The sequence below is a fragment of the Bacillus rossius genome, chromosome 14 (assembly GCF_032445375.1).
Source record: "Bacillus rossius redtenbacheri isolate Brsri chromosome 14, Brsri_v3, whole genome shotgun sequence".
In the NCBI taxonomy this organism is placed as follows: domain Eukaryota; kingdom Metazoa; phylum Arthropoda; class Insecta; order Phasmatodea; family Bacillidae; genus Bacillus; species Bacillus rossius.
Genome location: NC_086341.1, coordinates 20,016,575 through 20,032,652, shown reverse-complemented (window position 1 = coordinate 20,032,652; position 16,078 = coordinate 20,016,575). Strand labels below are relative to the sequence as shown.

General features: G+C 36.9%; 1 protein-coding gene across 3 annotated transcripts in view; it reads left to right on the top strand.

Annotated features, from left to right (window-relative positions):
- The window catches only part of LOC134538701 (lachesin-like), a 510,913-nt gene that overhangs the window by 206,514 nt on the left and 288,321 nt on the right, over nucleotides 1–16,078 (top strand). Inside the window, exon 1 of one of the 3 annotated variants that reach the window (XM_063380137.1) lies at nucleotides 10,274–10,490. The exons of the other annotated variants lie outside the window; for them this stretch is intronic. Within the exon in view, the coding sequence (XP_063236207.1) occupies nucleotides 10,427–10,490 (64 nt within the window). The 5' untranslated portion in view covers nucleotides 10,274–10,426. Of the gene's footprint in view, nucleotides 1–10,273; nucleotides 10,491–16,078 lie in introns of those variants that run through there. 3 annotated transcript variants of the gene reach the window in all.

Genomic DNA, 16,078 nt, shown 5'->3' with positions numbered 1-16,078 from the left:
GCGTAGCTTAATTTTTAAAATAAATTCGATTATAGATGACATGGATATGTTATTTTTGAACCAAAATGGAACATTTCGTATACTATCCCTCCTCCTCAGGAACAAATGTCTAACTTCTTTCGCTTTTCGGATATTTTCCGTTGTTTTAAGCAAGCAAACCTGAGCTCTAGTGCCAACATTAATGTAAAAATACTCTACTCCGGTGCAAGTGCGAAGTTTGTGCCAGTATTATGAAAACTAATCATTATGTACCATCTAGCTTATAAAACTAATATAAATGTTTGAATTCATATAAATCATAGATCTTACAATATATTTCATGTTAAAAGAGCTATAGCGATTTTGAAGTTTAAAAAAGTTCACCCATTTAGCTACCTTGGTTAAGAATTTTTCCCATTTATAATCTCGTCTGAGGTTATTAAATTCTCTTTTAATTTATCTATTTATAAATAATTTATGCAAAAAAACAGCAAATTTAACGTCCATAAAATTTGATGTAGATGTATGTATAAATATCCAGATGACATTTTTTTTGGGGTCTAGGAACAACTGAAAACTATACTGACATTTCAGAAGTCACACGTTAGTAACGACTGCAATACGTAGTCTTTTATTGAAATCTCTTCCCCCATAAACAAAATAGTAAGTTTATTAGGTATGTTTATAAATAATACCGAAAAATAATATTTCCCAATCTCTTAATAAATATGATTTTTATAATATTACAAAAAAAAGCATTTCCACCCCTTCATGGTTAAATATTAAAAAAAATTAAAAATATATTTCCAAACTTATTATTTAGGTTATTCTTGCTTAGTTTTATACTTCCTGCTTGAGTTTCTTGGTGAAATGATTTATTACTAAAGCAATTAATCCATCTCCTTTTCACTCCTTTAGGCGCGAATTAAAAAAGTCAAAAGACGCTACTAAAAAAACGAATTATGTATAGGCCTAGTACTCGTTCTCAGTTTATTACCTCCCTCTTAAGGTATGAATTATTATCGTAAAACTTAATTTCACCCACTTAAATTAAATAAAGTAAAAACACGCAACTTTACTCCCTATGCATGTATACCTATTATTGAAAATAATTTTCGTACCTTTCTTTATTTTTCTGTGGAGATTTAAATTTTTCTTTTCTATAAAACAAAATTTTCCTCCTTTTCTTCACCTTTTTAGTAAAATTTCGAGAAAATATGCAATATAAAACTATAAAATACAAGCAAGTCTGTCACCACCCACCAGAGGTGTGTAACGTCTAACCTAAGTAACGAGAAAATTCACGTTATCTCATGTTTGCAAATACACTTATAATAAGAAATTTCGTAACGTAGCAATCTTTAAGGTAATGTCGAGAGTGGTAAATACGCACGCCAATTATTTTTTTTAACTACATTTCTGGACGCGATTAGCAAGTAGTTCCCGCATCCGCCGCTAGAATTCGCTGCCGTAGCAGCTGCGTAGACTATCGAATCATTCGATTTGCAGAGCGAAAAATTTAAACTGTAAAATGAAACGGCTTCGATAGAAGCGAAAATTAGTTAAAAAAAAAAAAAAAAAAAAAAACTAATAGTAGATTTGACCTTATTTTTGACAAGGAATTTTTTTTTAAAAATAAAATACTGACCATCTTGTTGAAAGTCACTAAAAATTCGATACTGTAAAGCTTACCGTTGGCTTTGCGTACTTTGGTTCGCGCCATCCGCCACAGATGGCAACGCTGTGGTTACACTTGAACACGAATGCGGTTGAAACCAACATGGCGTCTTACCGGCTTCCAGGGGGGTCTAACAGCGAGACGGCGGCGGAAAATTCCGCGCGGCGACGTGCTATCTGCACTCAGCGGGCTGTCCGACGGCGCGTTAACAACTTTTAATTGCAAATTACAAGGCGCGCCATTTCTTCCGGCCGGGCTACTTCCGCGCACGGGGACAAAAGAAGAGCGTTTTCTCTTAAATTACTTCTAATTGTTCTGCGCCGGGCGGCCGCCGGTGCGTTTGCCTTTTCCCCGTCAACACCCGGGAACATTTTTAAAAAAGTATATTTCCTCCCGACCCACTGACGTGTAATCTGTTGCCTGACAAAAGAGGCAACGTGGAAGAAAATGAAACTTTTTTTTCCTTCCTTTCGTATTGTTAGCTCACGAAAGTGTTCTCTTCTTATGGAAGTTATTATTATAAAATATGTTGGAAGTTACATAGTTTATAAAATGTACCAGTATTTTTTTTAGGATAATTATGATAATTTTTTAAAATTTGTATCATAAAAAATGTTTTATTGCAGATAAAATTATATAATTTGGTAGATTTTAAACTCTTTTCTTCTTTATCGAACATGTCTGCAGTAATGACAATATTTTTCATGTTTAGAAGTTTTTGTTTCAATTTTCTTTTTAAATATTTTTACTTAAAAGGAATTTGTTAATTTAGTTGTTATTGTTAATTTAGTTTGTATTGTGTTGCATTTGTAAGTTGTTTCAGTATTATCGGTTATTGTTTTTATTTGGGTAAGCATAGGTAAACACGTCTAGTTTCTTAATCACTTTACGTGTAATTTGTAAATATTCGTGCATTTAAGTGGTAGAAAAAGCCTTAAGCTCACCACAGAAAATAATTCAATAAAAAGTAAAATAAATAAATCGTATTTGCAAGGAAAAACCTAAATAACTATTTTATCTCATAATTAATTAATATTTTAATTAAGTATTATGTTGTCACCACTCAACCAGCTGTCACAACCCGCTTATAGGCATATGAATGTGTAAATGGATGAGAAAGTATACGCAATGCATTAAGGAGTAAAAACAAGTAAGTCCATTTACTTTATTGATTGTAGTATAATTGTACATTAAAAAAAAATTGGCGTGGATAAGGATATCGCAATTTCAGTATGTTTCGAAAGTTTCTTAATATTCACACATATGCGGTTGCGTTCGGTTTTTTTTTTTTTTTTTTCGGTCGCTGCCGACAAGTGTGAAACGGTACTTCGGTTTCTATTCGGTACCTAACAGCAACAGTAGGGTTTTTTTTCGGTACCTAACAGCAACAATAGAGCACCGAACACTCCTTCGACACGAACAGGTTTCATCGGGGTTTCTGTGAGGTACGAACACGTTTACAGGGAACAGAAAGCAATCAACGCGTTTACACACACGTGATTCAGTTTCTATTTTGACCTGAAAGCGAGCGGATCTATATATTTTTCAAGTGTCGCAGATTTTCTGATAGGTATGAGCCGTTAACCTGACGCTGATGTGGAACGGCTTTTTTTTCCCTGCAGGGCAATCCAAATCAGTGATGCAGGAACAAAACTGTGAAAAAATATAAATATGAATTTAAGACGCAGGAAGCATGTTTGTGTCGAAATTGTCAAGGACTATGATACATTTGACGTCACATAACAAATGGTAATCCAGTAGGTATTGAAAAATTCATTTTTATCGAATATGAGACGTAGGATCTACATTAGGACAATTGGTGAACTCACCGCGATTTTGAGTAAATTTAAAAGGAAATGATTTAAAAGTTAAGACACAATAAATTTGGAAGAGAACAGAATATTTAATTTACAACAAAACAGTTTGATAAGTTTTTTCTTAAGTGGTATTGCGTAAGCCTTTTAAATTATAAGTAGCCTATTTTTCAAGTATCCTGATTTTTTTTAACTCCTGTTTTAGTGTGTTCGAGGATATATTCAACATTGATGACATCACACCTACCTCCATTTCATTTCATTACGAAGACAATTTAAACTAATTTTTAGCCATGCACATATTTAATTTTAATTAAGTTCATGCCAACGTTCACACAAACACATTATTTTTCTATGGTGAAAGCTATTCTTAGAATAATAAATAATTTCACGTGATTATAAAAAAAAACATTATTTTAAGATATTTTATACAATCGCATTTTTTTTAATGTACAGTACAGATATAATTGTTATTATCCAACCTATTGGTTGATCCTTAGTTACAATTAGTATTAGTTAAACCAAATACCCAAATTTTTTACCTCCTCTTTTCCCACAGGGATGCCTATGTAAAAATTCAGAACTAAGTAAATATGGCAATATCCATTAACCAAATAAAACTAAACTCATTCGATTCATTTTTTTATCGCAGATAAATATAATAAACTTACATTTTTGTTGAATGTAAATTTATCTTGCAAAAAGTAATTTAGTGGATTCATTAACTTTTTAATATTTTTAAATAATATTATCTTATGTTACAACTTAATAGGTGATATTGAGGAGAAAATTAAATAAGAAAAGGATTCTACAGGTATGTTTATTAATAATTGCATATATCTAAAATTAAGTTTGATTTGTTAAGAATATATTATTTTTGAATGTTGAAACCATGTTTAAAATATTTTACCTCTTAAGATGTAGAACTTCAACAAATATCATGTCAATCCGTTGCTCTGTTGCTGTGTGAAGGAAGGATAAACCAACAAACTGAAAAAACACAATTTAACATTTATAATATTACTAGGGATTACATTTTATTTTACAATAATCGATTAAAAACGTGAAGTATTAGTTTTGATAAGTAAACAAAATTTTTTTGAATAGGTTATACAAAATACCATACTATCGATTTATAATATCGAATGAATAATCGACTATAGACCTGCAATGAGCGGTAAATGCACAGTAAGGGGGGCGATGAGTGTTCTAGATAATTACCGAAATACATATCAAATTATGTACTTCAGTACACCGCTTTTTGTATTAACTAATTAAATCAGAAAATTGCCAACTCACTGAACCCACTTCAGACATGAAGTAGTTTTTCAACACATCTCTTACATTTTTGGCAAACATTATTGCCTGATATCTTCTCATTTCACCCGACGGGACATCTTCAAAACCCGAGATGGACAACGTTTTCTCCAATCCAAAACAAACCATCTCGGTCTCGTACAAAATTGTCCTAAACTACAAAAGACTTCACTACATACATAGTATAGACAGGATCCATGTTAGTTGCGCGATGGAAGATTCTCCATTTGTTGCTAAGTATTCCAAAAGTACATTCCACGTACCTGCGAGCTCTGCACACACGATAGTTGCCGATACTTTTCTCCACTGTCAAACTATGTCCAATGTACGGTTTGTGGAGATGCTTATGTAAGCCAAAAGCATCATCTCCTATGAGTAATTAAGGCAATTTGGGGTTTGGTGTGTCTGGAAGACACTTGTCCTCATGTAGATCCACGATGCCGTTAATGATGGATCTCCCCAGTTCACAGATTAGAAAAACATTAGAATCGTAGGCCTTCCCATACACTCCAACATAAGCGTAAACAAATCGGTATTCTGCATCAGCTGGTATTCTGCATCAGATACTGCCATCAGAACTATAGACGACTATCCCGTATAGAAGATATGCATCGAGTTGAGAGGGTTGACAATCCTTATGTTTCCAATCAACGGCGCCCAAAAATTTGGGAAATTTGCTATAGTTTCAAATCGCTGGGAAATGTATTCCCATTTCTTCTATCTGGAACAGGAATGATTTCCAATCGTAATTCCGTCCAGTTTGCACAACAAACTTCTTTGACGATCTTGCTTATAGTCAAAATCCCGAGAAATTAGATTAAAATACTGTAACGCAAGTTATTGCAAAAACAAACGACAAATGAGGGTTTGATAGTTCTTGTAATTATTGGTTTTTTTTTATAAGATAAACACGTTTTGAAGAAGTGGGAGCAAGTGAGGGACTCGTACCGAAAATCAAAAACTAAGGCAAAATCGGGAGCAGGGACTTAAAAACCTGAAGTCTACATTTATTCATCTCAGTTGCAATTCCTGGACAAAATAATCCTATACAGTCAGTTCCAAGCGTATGACGTGATGCTGCAGCATCTGAAAAACCTGTACCTTTCAAAAAACCTGAATCAAAAATTACGGAAAATGGATGGTGTTGAATTAGAAACAGATGCAGCCCTGAAGTAAACACCAATATAGGCACCTTTAATTTTTCAGGGGATTACTCCCTTCTCTTGAAACATCCGATGAATTTGACACACTTGATTATCAAATGGAGGTGCTGAAAGTTGTTAAGAAAATCGGGCTGCGGAAGCATCCTGTTCCTTCTACATCGGATACACCATATGACTCTCCATGTAGTACTCTACCGATGCCCTTTTCATCTCGTAGTCAACTGATGGTCCCTAGTACATCTATACATAAGCCTGTCACAGGGGTTTCCTCCCCTTTCTTTAGTAACCCGGCGCTCTTAGCCTCATGGCCCTGCCGCCCCGGGGCCCCCATGGGCGTGGGTGCGGATCACTCCGCATACGCAACCAGGAAGGGCGTTAGAGCTTTGGCTATACACAGGGGCTGAGGCTACCCATCCCAGCATGTGTGCCACCGTCGGCCCCCTACCCCACTCGGCTGACCAGAAAGTTGGATGCTCCCTTAGCCCTCCGGAGTTGTCATCACTTCTGGTGCCTGCCCCGATCTCCCGCCTCACGCTGGGACTCCTCAATCACCCAGCGAACCTGCGGTCCGGCGGAGGCCTACCCAACCTCTCCCGGCTATCCAGGCCGGTAAACCGGAGCTGTCTCCGTCGCTCACTACGTCAGCATGTCTCAGGGCTAGGGAACCCTCGTGCTTGCCCCTAAAGCACACGGGGCACCACCGCCTAGCGCGAGGCCGCCACCAATTGTGGTCCTGGGCCGACAAAGGAAACCCTAGCGGGGAACCTATTCCACATTAGGATCACCCCGTGCCAATACCAATTTCGGTGACGCCTGGTCCGCAATCTCGAACCGATTGGGAGAGTGGAGGACCTAGAAGTTATCATGGTCTCTACTCCGACCTGGGGCAATAGCCCAGGTTTACAGGCCTTAGCTCCGGGAACCCCCTCGCAGTCCGATAGGCATTCCTAGAAGCAGGATAGCCTTGATGCTACCGCGGCTTCTCCACCGACCTTCAGCCATTTCGGGCCCGGTCACCACCTAGGAATGTGGACAGCTTAAAGCACTCCGTTCCATGGGCATGAATTTCTTCAAGGTGAAATACGCCTTTGGGATGCATCACCATGGCTCGGTAGTCGAACCACCCAGAAAGGTTTCTATCACTGTCTGCTGTTGCCCGCATCTATACAGCATAACTCAACTCCAACTCAAATCCACAGCTCACTGTCTCGGCCTACCAGCAGCAAATTCAGTCACAAGTGACGGCTGTTAAATTCTACGTGGACGCACACGACCTTGGCCTGAACTGTCTCCACAGTTATTCTTCCAATGAGAGCTCAGAATGTCGGTTTAAAAATTTGTAAAACACAATTTAACTTCACTTCTCCTTGCAAATGCAACCTAAAATTATTACCTGTTTGTAAACCAATCTATATAAATTTTTTTTATAAAAATATAAATTAAAATGACTTCTTCAAAAAAATTGTGTTTTTTGTATTGTCTTACCTCAAAGTTACGGCCAACATCTGAATAGGTTGAATACATTCACTCATAAATGTAACTTGACGTTGAAGACGGTCTTTTAGCTTCACGTGTAATTCATCAAATGATTTTGTTGACATCCTGAAGTAGTTAAAAAAAAATTGTCTTCATGCTCTCTTAGCTTCGGGAAAATAGTGTAGAATGCTCAAAATTCTTGCCTTAATGTGATGAGAGGGTGCTCCCAATGAAATCTAGTCTTCTTTCTTCGTTTATTTCTTCACTTTTTCTATAGAGAAACAACATGGCAACAGCTTGTCTTCTCTCCATGATCACTACAGAGTGTACGGAAGAGAATTTAAAAACCTAATATGTTCCGTATGAGAACCGTGTATGTGTGAAGAGGTTTCATTCGTTTTCGGTTGCAACCGAAAATGAACCGAACCGAATGTAACCGCATATGTGAGAAACAGGCCTAATTATTTTCTGGAAACTCTGACTGACAGAATAAAATATAATTACTAGTACATACAGATTGGACACTCAATGATAGTGAATATTCAAATTTTTACTTCTTGGTTGATATGCAATATTGCAAACTTGATGAACATAAAAACGGTTATGTCATACATTTGAAATGTAATAAACACATAGCAAGTCTATAAAATAGGTAAGTATACACGTTATTAAAAAAAAATATGTCTCAATGCTGGCTTCTATTAGAATGTGCTGGAGTAACATCCTTGAATATTTTTCAGGGCTTTGTAGCGTTTAATTTGACTAATATCACGATACAGGTTGAATATATTCACGTAAATGTTGCTCGGTCTTATGACCGTGTTGCATTTCATGCAGTACAAATCGGATTAAAGCATATTACACGAACATTTCAACCACAAAATTAGATTCCTGGAGCTTGCGAACCGATCACCATAACTACGCCATTTTGTCTTCTTCGTTACTCCAAGATTCCACACATGCAATGCGCTGTTTGGTCTGTTTGTCGCTTCTGCTGTCCAAGGTGGTTGTGTGTATTTGTATTCTCTGTAGTTGTAACTGCCTCGACGTTGTCTGTACACTGTGTCATAATCCCTTCCACGGAATTATCTGTGCTGCTATACATTTAACATTTGAGATTGGCTGATTTTGAGTCTATGTTATGTGTTACTTTTTTCTTTGTCAGTTCGTGGTATTTTCTATGACATACAGTTATTGCCTATGTCCAAACCAATGTTTAAAATTATCCTTCCCCCATTGCAAGATTCAGTCAATTAACGCACGTGAAAAACGCTATAAAAAGATTTTAAATAAAATCCATATTTATTACATTTAAAATTAGTTAAAATTTTAGGGTTACATAAAGCTGAAAAAAAAAAATTTAACCTTAAAATAAAAGTAATATACAGTTGTTTGTAAGCAAATACTATTTGGCGTATAACAATTAAAAAAAACAGGCTCACAGTGCATTATAGTGTACCTACATCCTCTGCTCTGACCAACGAGTGGATCTACGATGTGTTTATTGTACCCTGACGATTCATATGTGCCAACATTAGAATATAATTCACATTCAGAGATAAATTATAAATAATTATAAATAATGTGATTAGTGAATAAACTGTAATTTTACGTCTTTAATACCTGTAAGATTATTTTGACTCATACATCATCTTAGTACCAAGGAAACTATTTAACGTTCTTCTTAAAATTAAGGTGCGATTTAACAAATGTTACACCGTCAGGTTGGAGTCCTTGTTTGTTTAAATCGCGCTCGCAAAATATCTTTGTGTTTTGCACATGCCTGTCTGATGTACCTATCTAAAATAATAAATTGGATGATAAACTACTAAATAATGTGTGGCGCCTAAATGTAAAGGAATTTGGAGGCCTAGGTAAACATTTATGCTAGAATACCAACATTAATGTAAATTTGTGTTAGCTTGTGTGAGTTTGAATGTATCATTTGAGTCTTGAAGGCTATAGTTAACAATAAATTCCTATTTGCGTACTTGCGGTATTTGCAGCTAATAAAGCCATTTTGAGTGTATATATTATCAGATGGGCATTTACGTAAATTAACATCGCGATTGAGGAGCCAAATATGGTTATGTATTATGAAACTACTAGTTTAAACTAACATTATTTTAGACCATCAACGAAAATCACATTCAGTTTCAAATAAAATCTTATGAACATATTATTATTTTTTAGTCATGGATATCAAGCACGGAAAAAAAATCAGACTATAATTTATTAACATGTATAAATCGTAAAAATCCTGTATCCTGATATTGTTCGGGACAAAATTAATTTTTTTTTAAGTTTAATTCTGTGTGGTTGGTAGTTTCATAATCGATAGTGAACGATTTCAGAGGGGGAAAAAAAAGAAGAGGAATTAGGTTTAACCAGGGAGTTATAAGTCGGATGGTGTATATATGTATACCAAGGTGATTTTGTATGTATACGATGTTATAATGTAGTCAGTATTGGATGTATGAAACCTATGTTTTATTTTTATGTGATTATTTTAGCCTCTGTGCTAATAACAACAAAAATAAACAAATAAATAAAAAATGGCCTGAAATCTCTGTTTACTTGTAATTCCTTGGTCCACGCTTTGGCGACGAAGGAAAGGAAACACGGGGGCTGAACGCGCATGCGCGCCTGTGAAGCAGGATGCGGGAGTGGGAGGGAACTGCCGGAGGAGGGGCCCCTCACCGAGCGTAACAGCGCCGTCTCCCGGTCCCGCGTCAGTTTTCCGCGCTCCGCCCACCCTTTCGACAGTCAGTCGCAGTCGGCCCGCCGCCGGGTTCGCGTCGCAGCAGTCAGTCCTCGCGAAGAGCGAGAGAGAGAGAGAGAGAGAGCGCGCGCGTTGTCACGTCACGTCACGCCGCGTCACGCGCAGGGCAAGTCAGCGCGCGCCATGCGACGCGTCGGCAGTGTCTTCCCGGCAGCCCTCGCTCGCCCGTCGCTGTAGGCGGGAGCCGGTGTTCCGCGCGTCGCGTGTTACCGCCGACATGGCGGCGGTGCGTCTCTGCCTGTTGCTGACGCTGGTTCTCGGCGGGCCCGGGGAAACGGAAGGTAAGTGAAAAAGGGAGTTGATAAAGGGAGAAAGAAGTGTGTGTTACCAGACGAATGGCAGATCGCGGAAACGGAAGACAATGCACTAAGACATCTAATGCCGGGCAGCTCTACTGTACTGATCACACAGGCGGGAGGTGTAGACTACAAAAAAATATTTTACAAATGTATTTACCTACCTGTTAAAAAACATAATTAAATCCCCCCTTTTTGACGTGACAACGTCTAATAAATCGATGAACGCCGGCTGCACGCACTAAAAAGTGTCCCGTTACGCTCATTGTACGCTTGCGCCGCATCTATCTCTCTTCCACTCGATTGGAACAACCGTCGATTTGACATTTTTCGAGGCAAATTAAACTTGAAACACTCCCATTCGTTTCGTACTGTTCCTATCATCGTCCTATCCTTAACGGAATAACACAGATTGGAAGAAGTTAAATAGCAAACATGTATAAAATTTATAGTTAAAAAAAAATCTCTTCGTTTAAGTAATAAACATATTTGAATTGTAGATTTAATTTCACTTCCTCTTTGTATCCATACAAAATAGTGATAATTCAATAAAATGATTCAATTTTGTTCATAAAAGTATGCAATCATTTCATCAATGTTTTGTTATGTTGTTGTCACGTTAAACTATCGTCCGTAAACCGACTTTACAGCAAACCAAATTTTTAAGAAATTTTATGCACAGGAGCTTTATTTAAACCTTTCCCCCCCCCCCCCCAACTCTATAAATCTGCACAAGGATTAAAAATATGTAGTTCTTCTAGGAGAAACAAATTTAATAATGTTGGGACCGAATGAACTAAACAGATAAACTGTTCGTATTGGACATGTCTTCTGTCATCTGTCCTGACGTGAACAACGTCAGGTATTCACGCAACCACCTCGCAGCTGTCTGGTGTGAAGTGTCTAGTTTAGCTGATGGATGGGAGCGTTTGACAGAAGCCTCTTCCACCCCCTTACCACCATTCCCAGTTTTTTAAATACATGATGGAGAGTTGCTTAATGTATTCGAATATAAGACAAATAATAACTAATTTAAATTGTTTTAAAAGGAAATAATAGATACATAATAATTTCTCAGCTGATAAATATTTGAATCTTGTCTGTATAAGTGCGTAGAGTGGATAACATGATTTTAGTTAGGCAATTCGGTTACCAAAACAAAGCCGTAGCTATATAGAGGCTAATATTAGAATTTTCTTTCATGGATATAAAATAACTAGCTCGGAATAATCGTAAAAGTTGTGATGATTAAGTGAGAACTGTTAATCAAAGATGTCAACAATTCATCAAGGAATAGACGTTAAACTCCATAATAAACATTAAAAAAAATATCGAAACTGGAAAGAGGTGGGGAGTTGTCATAAAGACTTCAATTACGTATGACATGATTTGAAAAAAAGAATTATCGTGTTACGAATATAGAAAATATAACTTAACAAATTTTTTTAATTTAATCGTTGCCATGTTTCCTTCTACCAGTCGCCACATTCCAGATTTTCCTCCTGCTAGTAAATTAATTGTTCAACTAATACAATAACCGTAGCCTACATGGCATAAGGGCTATAACTAGGTAAACAACTTATCTGGAACAGACGAACTACTTTTCGCACTAAAATCACATTTTTTTTCTCCTATAGTTCAAACCCCAGCCACAATGAAACTGTGAATGATAATCGTTATTTTTCCATACTTTGGGTGGCCTTAAAAATATGAATTTTAAAAACAAATATTTTTCAGTTGATTATATACGAGTTATGCATTTTACAGACATTTTACCAATGTGTTAAAATAATTTAAATTCAATAATATTTTTAAAAATTTGCTCGAAAGAAGTACCAGTTGTACTCATTTCCCAACTGTCACTTGCGAAGCGACACGTGAAGTTTGTTTCCGACCTCTGCCAATCACGTGCGGTTGTTAGCGAACCCCGTTGAAGGCAGAACTGTGACACAAGCGTAAGTTCGACTGTTGGCGCCCCATTCGGGAACTCTCGAATTCGAGACGAGTTAAGCGACAGGATACTGTATTTTACGGACAAACGCTTGCTTCCCGCTTGTTACTGCGCCTGCGCGCATCTTTCACGCATTCGATTTTTTTTTTTTGGTTTTGCGCCAATTTGTGACAACCCCGTTAGCAAGCGCGGTGGGCAAGGCTTCAGAAGAAACGACGCGATTTGAAAACTTCTTAATATATCCGAGTGGTGTCTGTTTCACGTAAAAAAAAGCAACTAACTAGACGCATGATCGTGGATTAGTATAGTTCTTTTTCCTTATTTCGTTGTTAAAATGTGTTTTTTTTTCTTCGAAGAGTGAAGATTTCTAAAAAGCTGGTTTTCAGGTAATTATACAGGCATGAAAAGCATCCTGTGAAGATTCTTGAAAGCACTCGAAGGACTTGCATTGCGCATGCATCCGTCATCTCTCTCTGCCAGATGATCTTGTGATCACGCTCAGAACTCGTGTTTGCCTTGTGCACGAAGAGAAGACATTCGCGCCTTTTCAGGAGAGAGAGACACTCTAGAAACACCAGCTAGAGTCGCACTTATCACCCCGCCTCACCGACACAGATACGCCCCGGAGACTAGGGGCGCCCCCTTATCTTCAACCGTACTAGCCTAGCCCTTCACCGCTCTGTCCTGTTTACCTGCCCCGCACCTGCAGTCACACGCACAAGGAAAAAATAAATTATGTACTTTAACAAAAAAAATTTTCTTTGGAAACCAGTTTACAAAAATAATTTCTAATAAGTACTACAGGAAATACATCGCAACTTTGTGCAACACATGGCTGTGGTTATTTTTACACACATTAAATAAGTTTTTCAAGATAAAAAATAATTTCTTACGAAAATTGCTGCGTAATTTTATATTACATATGATGTTTCTTTCTAGCATAATTTTATTAAAAACGTGGGAAAGATAATCGAATATTAAATGATTGGACTTTTTTTTTTAGTATGCTTATTAAGGTGTATTGGGAAGCTATTCAGGGTACAGTTACAAATTACTTTTAACTGTTGGATGTACTGGGACAACACAAAGCATAAATGTCCGGGTCCCATAGTTGGTTAAAAGGTCCGGAGTAATGTGTCTCAACTCTGGCGGCAAATCATCAGGTAGCGGCGGAACGTAGACACGATCTTTTATTAAGCACCCAAAGGAAAACGTCGCATGGCGTGATGTCAGGTGAACGTGGAGGCCAGCGAAAAAAAAAAAAATTCTCTGTCGGCCAGGGACTTCGACGTTCAACCACTCTCGTACAAAGAGATCCCAACGGGGAGGGGCTCCCTCCATCCTGTTGCCAAAATAAAGATTACAGGTCCACCTTCTACCAGTTGGGGAAAGATCAGTTCTTCCAACAAAGGTGGCGCTGCAAGTGAGAAGACAACAAATCAGTACTCATGCATGCGCTTGTCTGAATCTGTTTGCGTCCAACGTTTGGGATTTTTTGTCGCAGCCATCTTCAGGTATGATTAGCAGCTGCTGAAGGTATGGGTTTTTTAAATTTTTTTTAGCTAATACCGGGGGGGGGGGGGGGGGGGGAATGATTTGACCAAAGTCTGTCTTATGTGCAGCAGCATTCACTAGACCTGTCAAAATCTTCGACTAAGCGAATCAGCTGAAGTTATTTTTAATATTCGATTTGACTTCGCCAGTAAATTTACTATTCGTTTTATTTGGAGCTTCTGTTGTGATTGTTGTGATGCAAAGCTTTGCGTCTGATGTGAAGATTCGTATGTGTTGCAGAGCTTTCAAACATTGGAAACGGAAAATTTGCCCATAAAAATATATATTTTTTTTTGTTTGAAAAAGTTGATTATATAAAAAAAATCTAAGTTTTCACTTCTGATGTTATGGTGTTAAATGTATGATGTTTATTTTATAACTTTTATTGAATGATGTTAGTCACTAAATCAGTTCAAATACTTCAATCCTGTATTATATAGCCTACAATAAGTGTAGTACAGCTTCGCCGACAGCAATATTCGCAATTTCATTTGACTTCGCAAATAATTTAAAAATTATATTTGATCTTCGCTTCGCATGAAAAAAAAAACTAGTTTTTTCACAGGCCTAGTTAATTCTGAGTGGTGACCGTTCATGATTGTGGTTGAAACAAATAATTCTAGACATAACCTTCAAAGAGGGCCCATGCTGATTGGCCGCAACCTCCTCCAATCATGGCCGCCCACATGGACGCAGTTGCAGCTCGGCTATGAATTACCCTGTGTAAGAACTGTGCCAGGACACCAGGCCTTCAGAAGTTTATAGCCGTTAAAGATGGCTGCAACCAGGGATGCCGAAACGTCGGTCATACTTATCATTTTCCAAGACTTGCTCCCAACCCGAAATCCACGAAAGCCTACGTTCTGCACTGCGAGATTATTCATTTTAAACCAATCATTTTGTACCACTTTTCTTTTTTTGTCTATTTTATGTCAATGAAGAAATTTTTTTGCATTCGCTAGACTCTGCATAAATTGTGGCATTTTTTATGTAGGGGCCTACCACTTCCCCAAAATCTGGAATATTGTTTCATAAAGTAACAATTTAACAATGAGAAATTAAATTTTAACGTAGCGTTTCATTGCAGCCTACACTAATTCATTTTGTATCCAGATTTTTAATTAATTAATTATTAATATTTTTAACCCATGTGGTTGAACAACCTACTCTCTTTATTGTATCTCCGTGAATTTTTATGCCAGGTCCGATGTGAGCGTAAAACACGGACATAAGAGATGCGAATGGCAATATTATCGTTACTGATGGAATGCTGTTCTATGCTTCGGAATTTATGCCTTTCATAGGACGATAATGGTTTGCGAATGATTTACGCGCCAATAAAAGAGAACAAATCGCTTTAGTAATGGATATTTTAACATTATAAAAAATTTTATTACTAGATTCCAAATACTTTAAGTAAAATTTTAAGAAATTTCATGTCGTATTTCATTTCGTACAATGTTAAGGATACATTTTATGAAAATTAAAAAAAAAAATTTTCTGAGCGTTAAATAGGATAGAAGTATTTAAAAGTAACGTTAGTGAATGCACAGTGATATGTTTAAAAACCTTTCCAAGTGACAGGTTCTTTTCGTTAACCCTAGAACTCAGCACATGTATTCTCATAAACTTTTATCTGCCTTGAAAATTTCAGTCTTCAACGAACCTAATTTTAAAATGCCTGTATTAACTTGACCCGTATGTATGAATTGACTATGTGGTAAAATCTTTCGAATCAATTTTTACCCACTTTTTTACATCCGAATATGGTGAAATTTTGCCTACATATAAAGAACCTCCGCCAATATAATATTTTAATAACTTATAAATCTTAGGGTCGAGGTTTCAAAAAGTGTGTTCTCGAGTAAGTGTGTTTTTAGAATCAATTTTGAAAGTCCACTGGCATAAAATATTATAAATTAAGACCAAACAATAGACATAAAAAATATTTACATTTCAAGACATTAAGTCTATTTTGTGGTGGTTATGAAGTGATACTGAGTCAGCTGCCCTAAACTATAAATGCAGATACCATTGCTAATAAAAACGAGTGAATTACACAAGAACA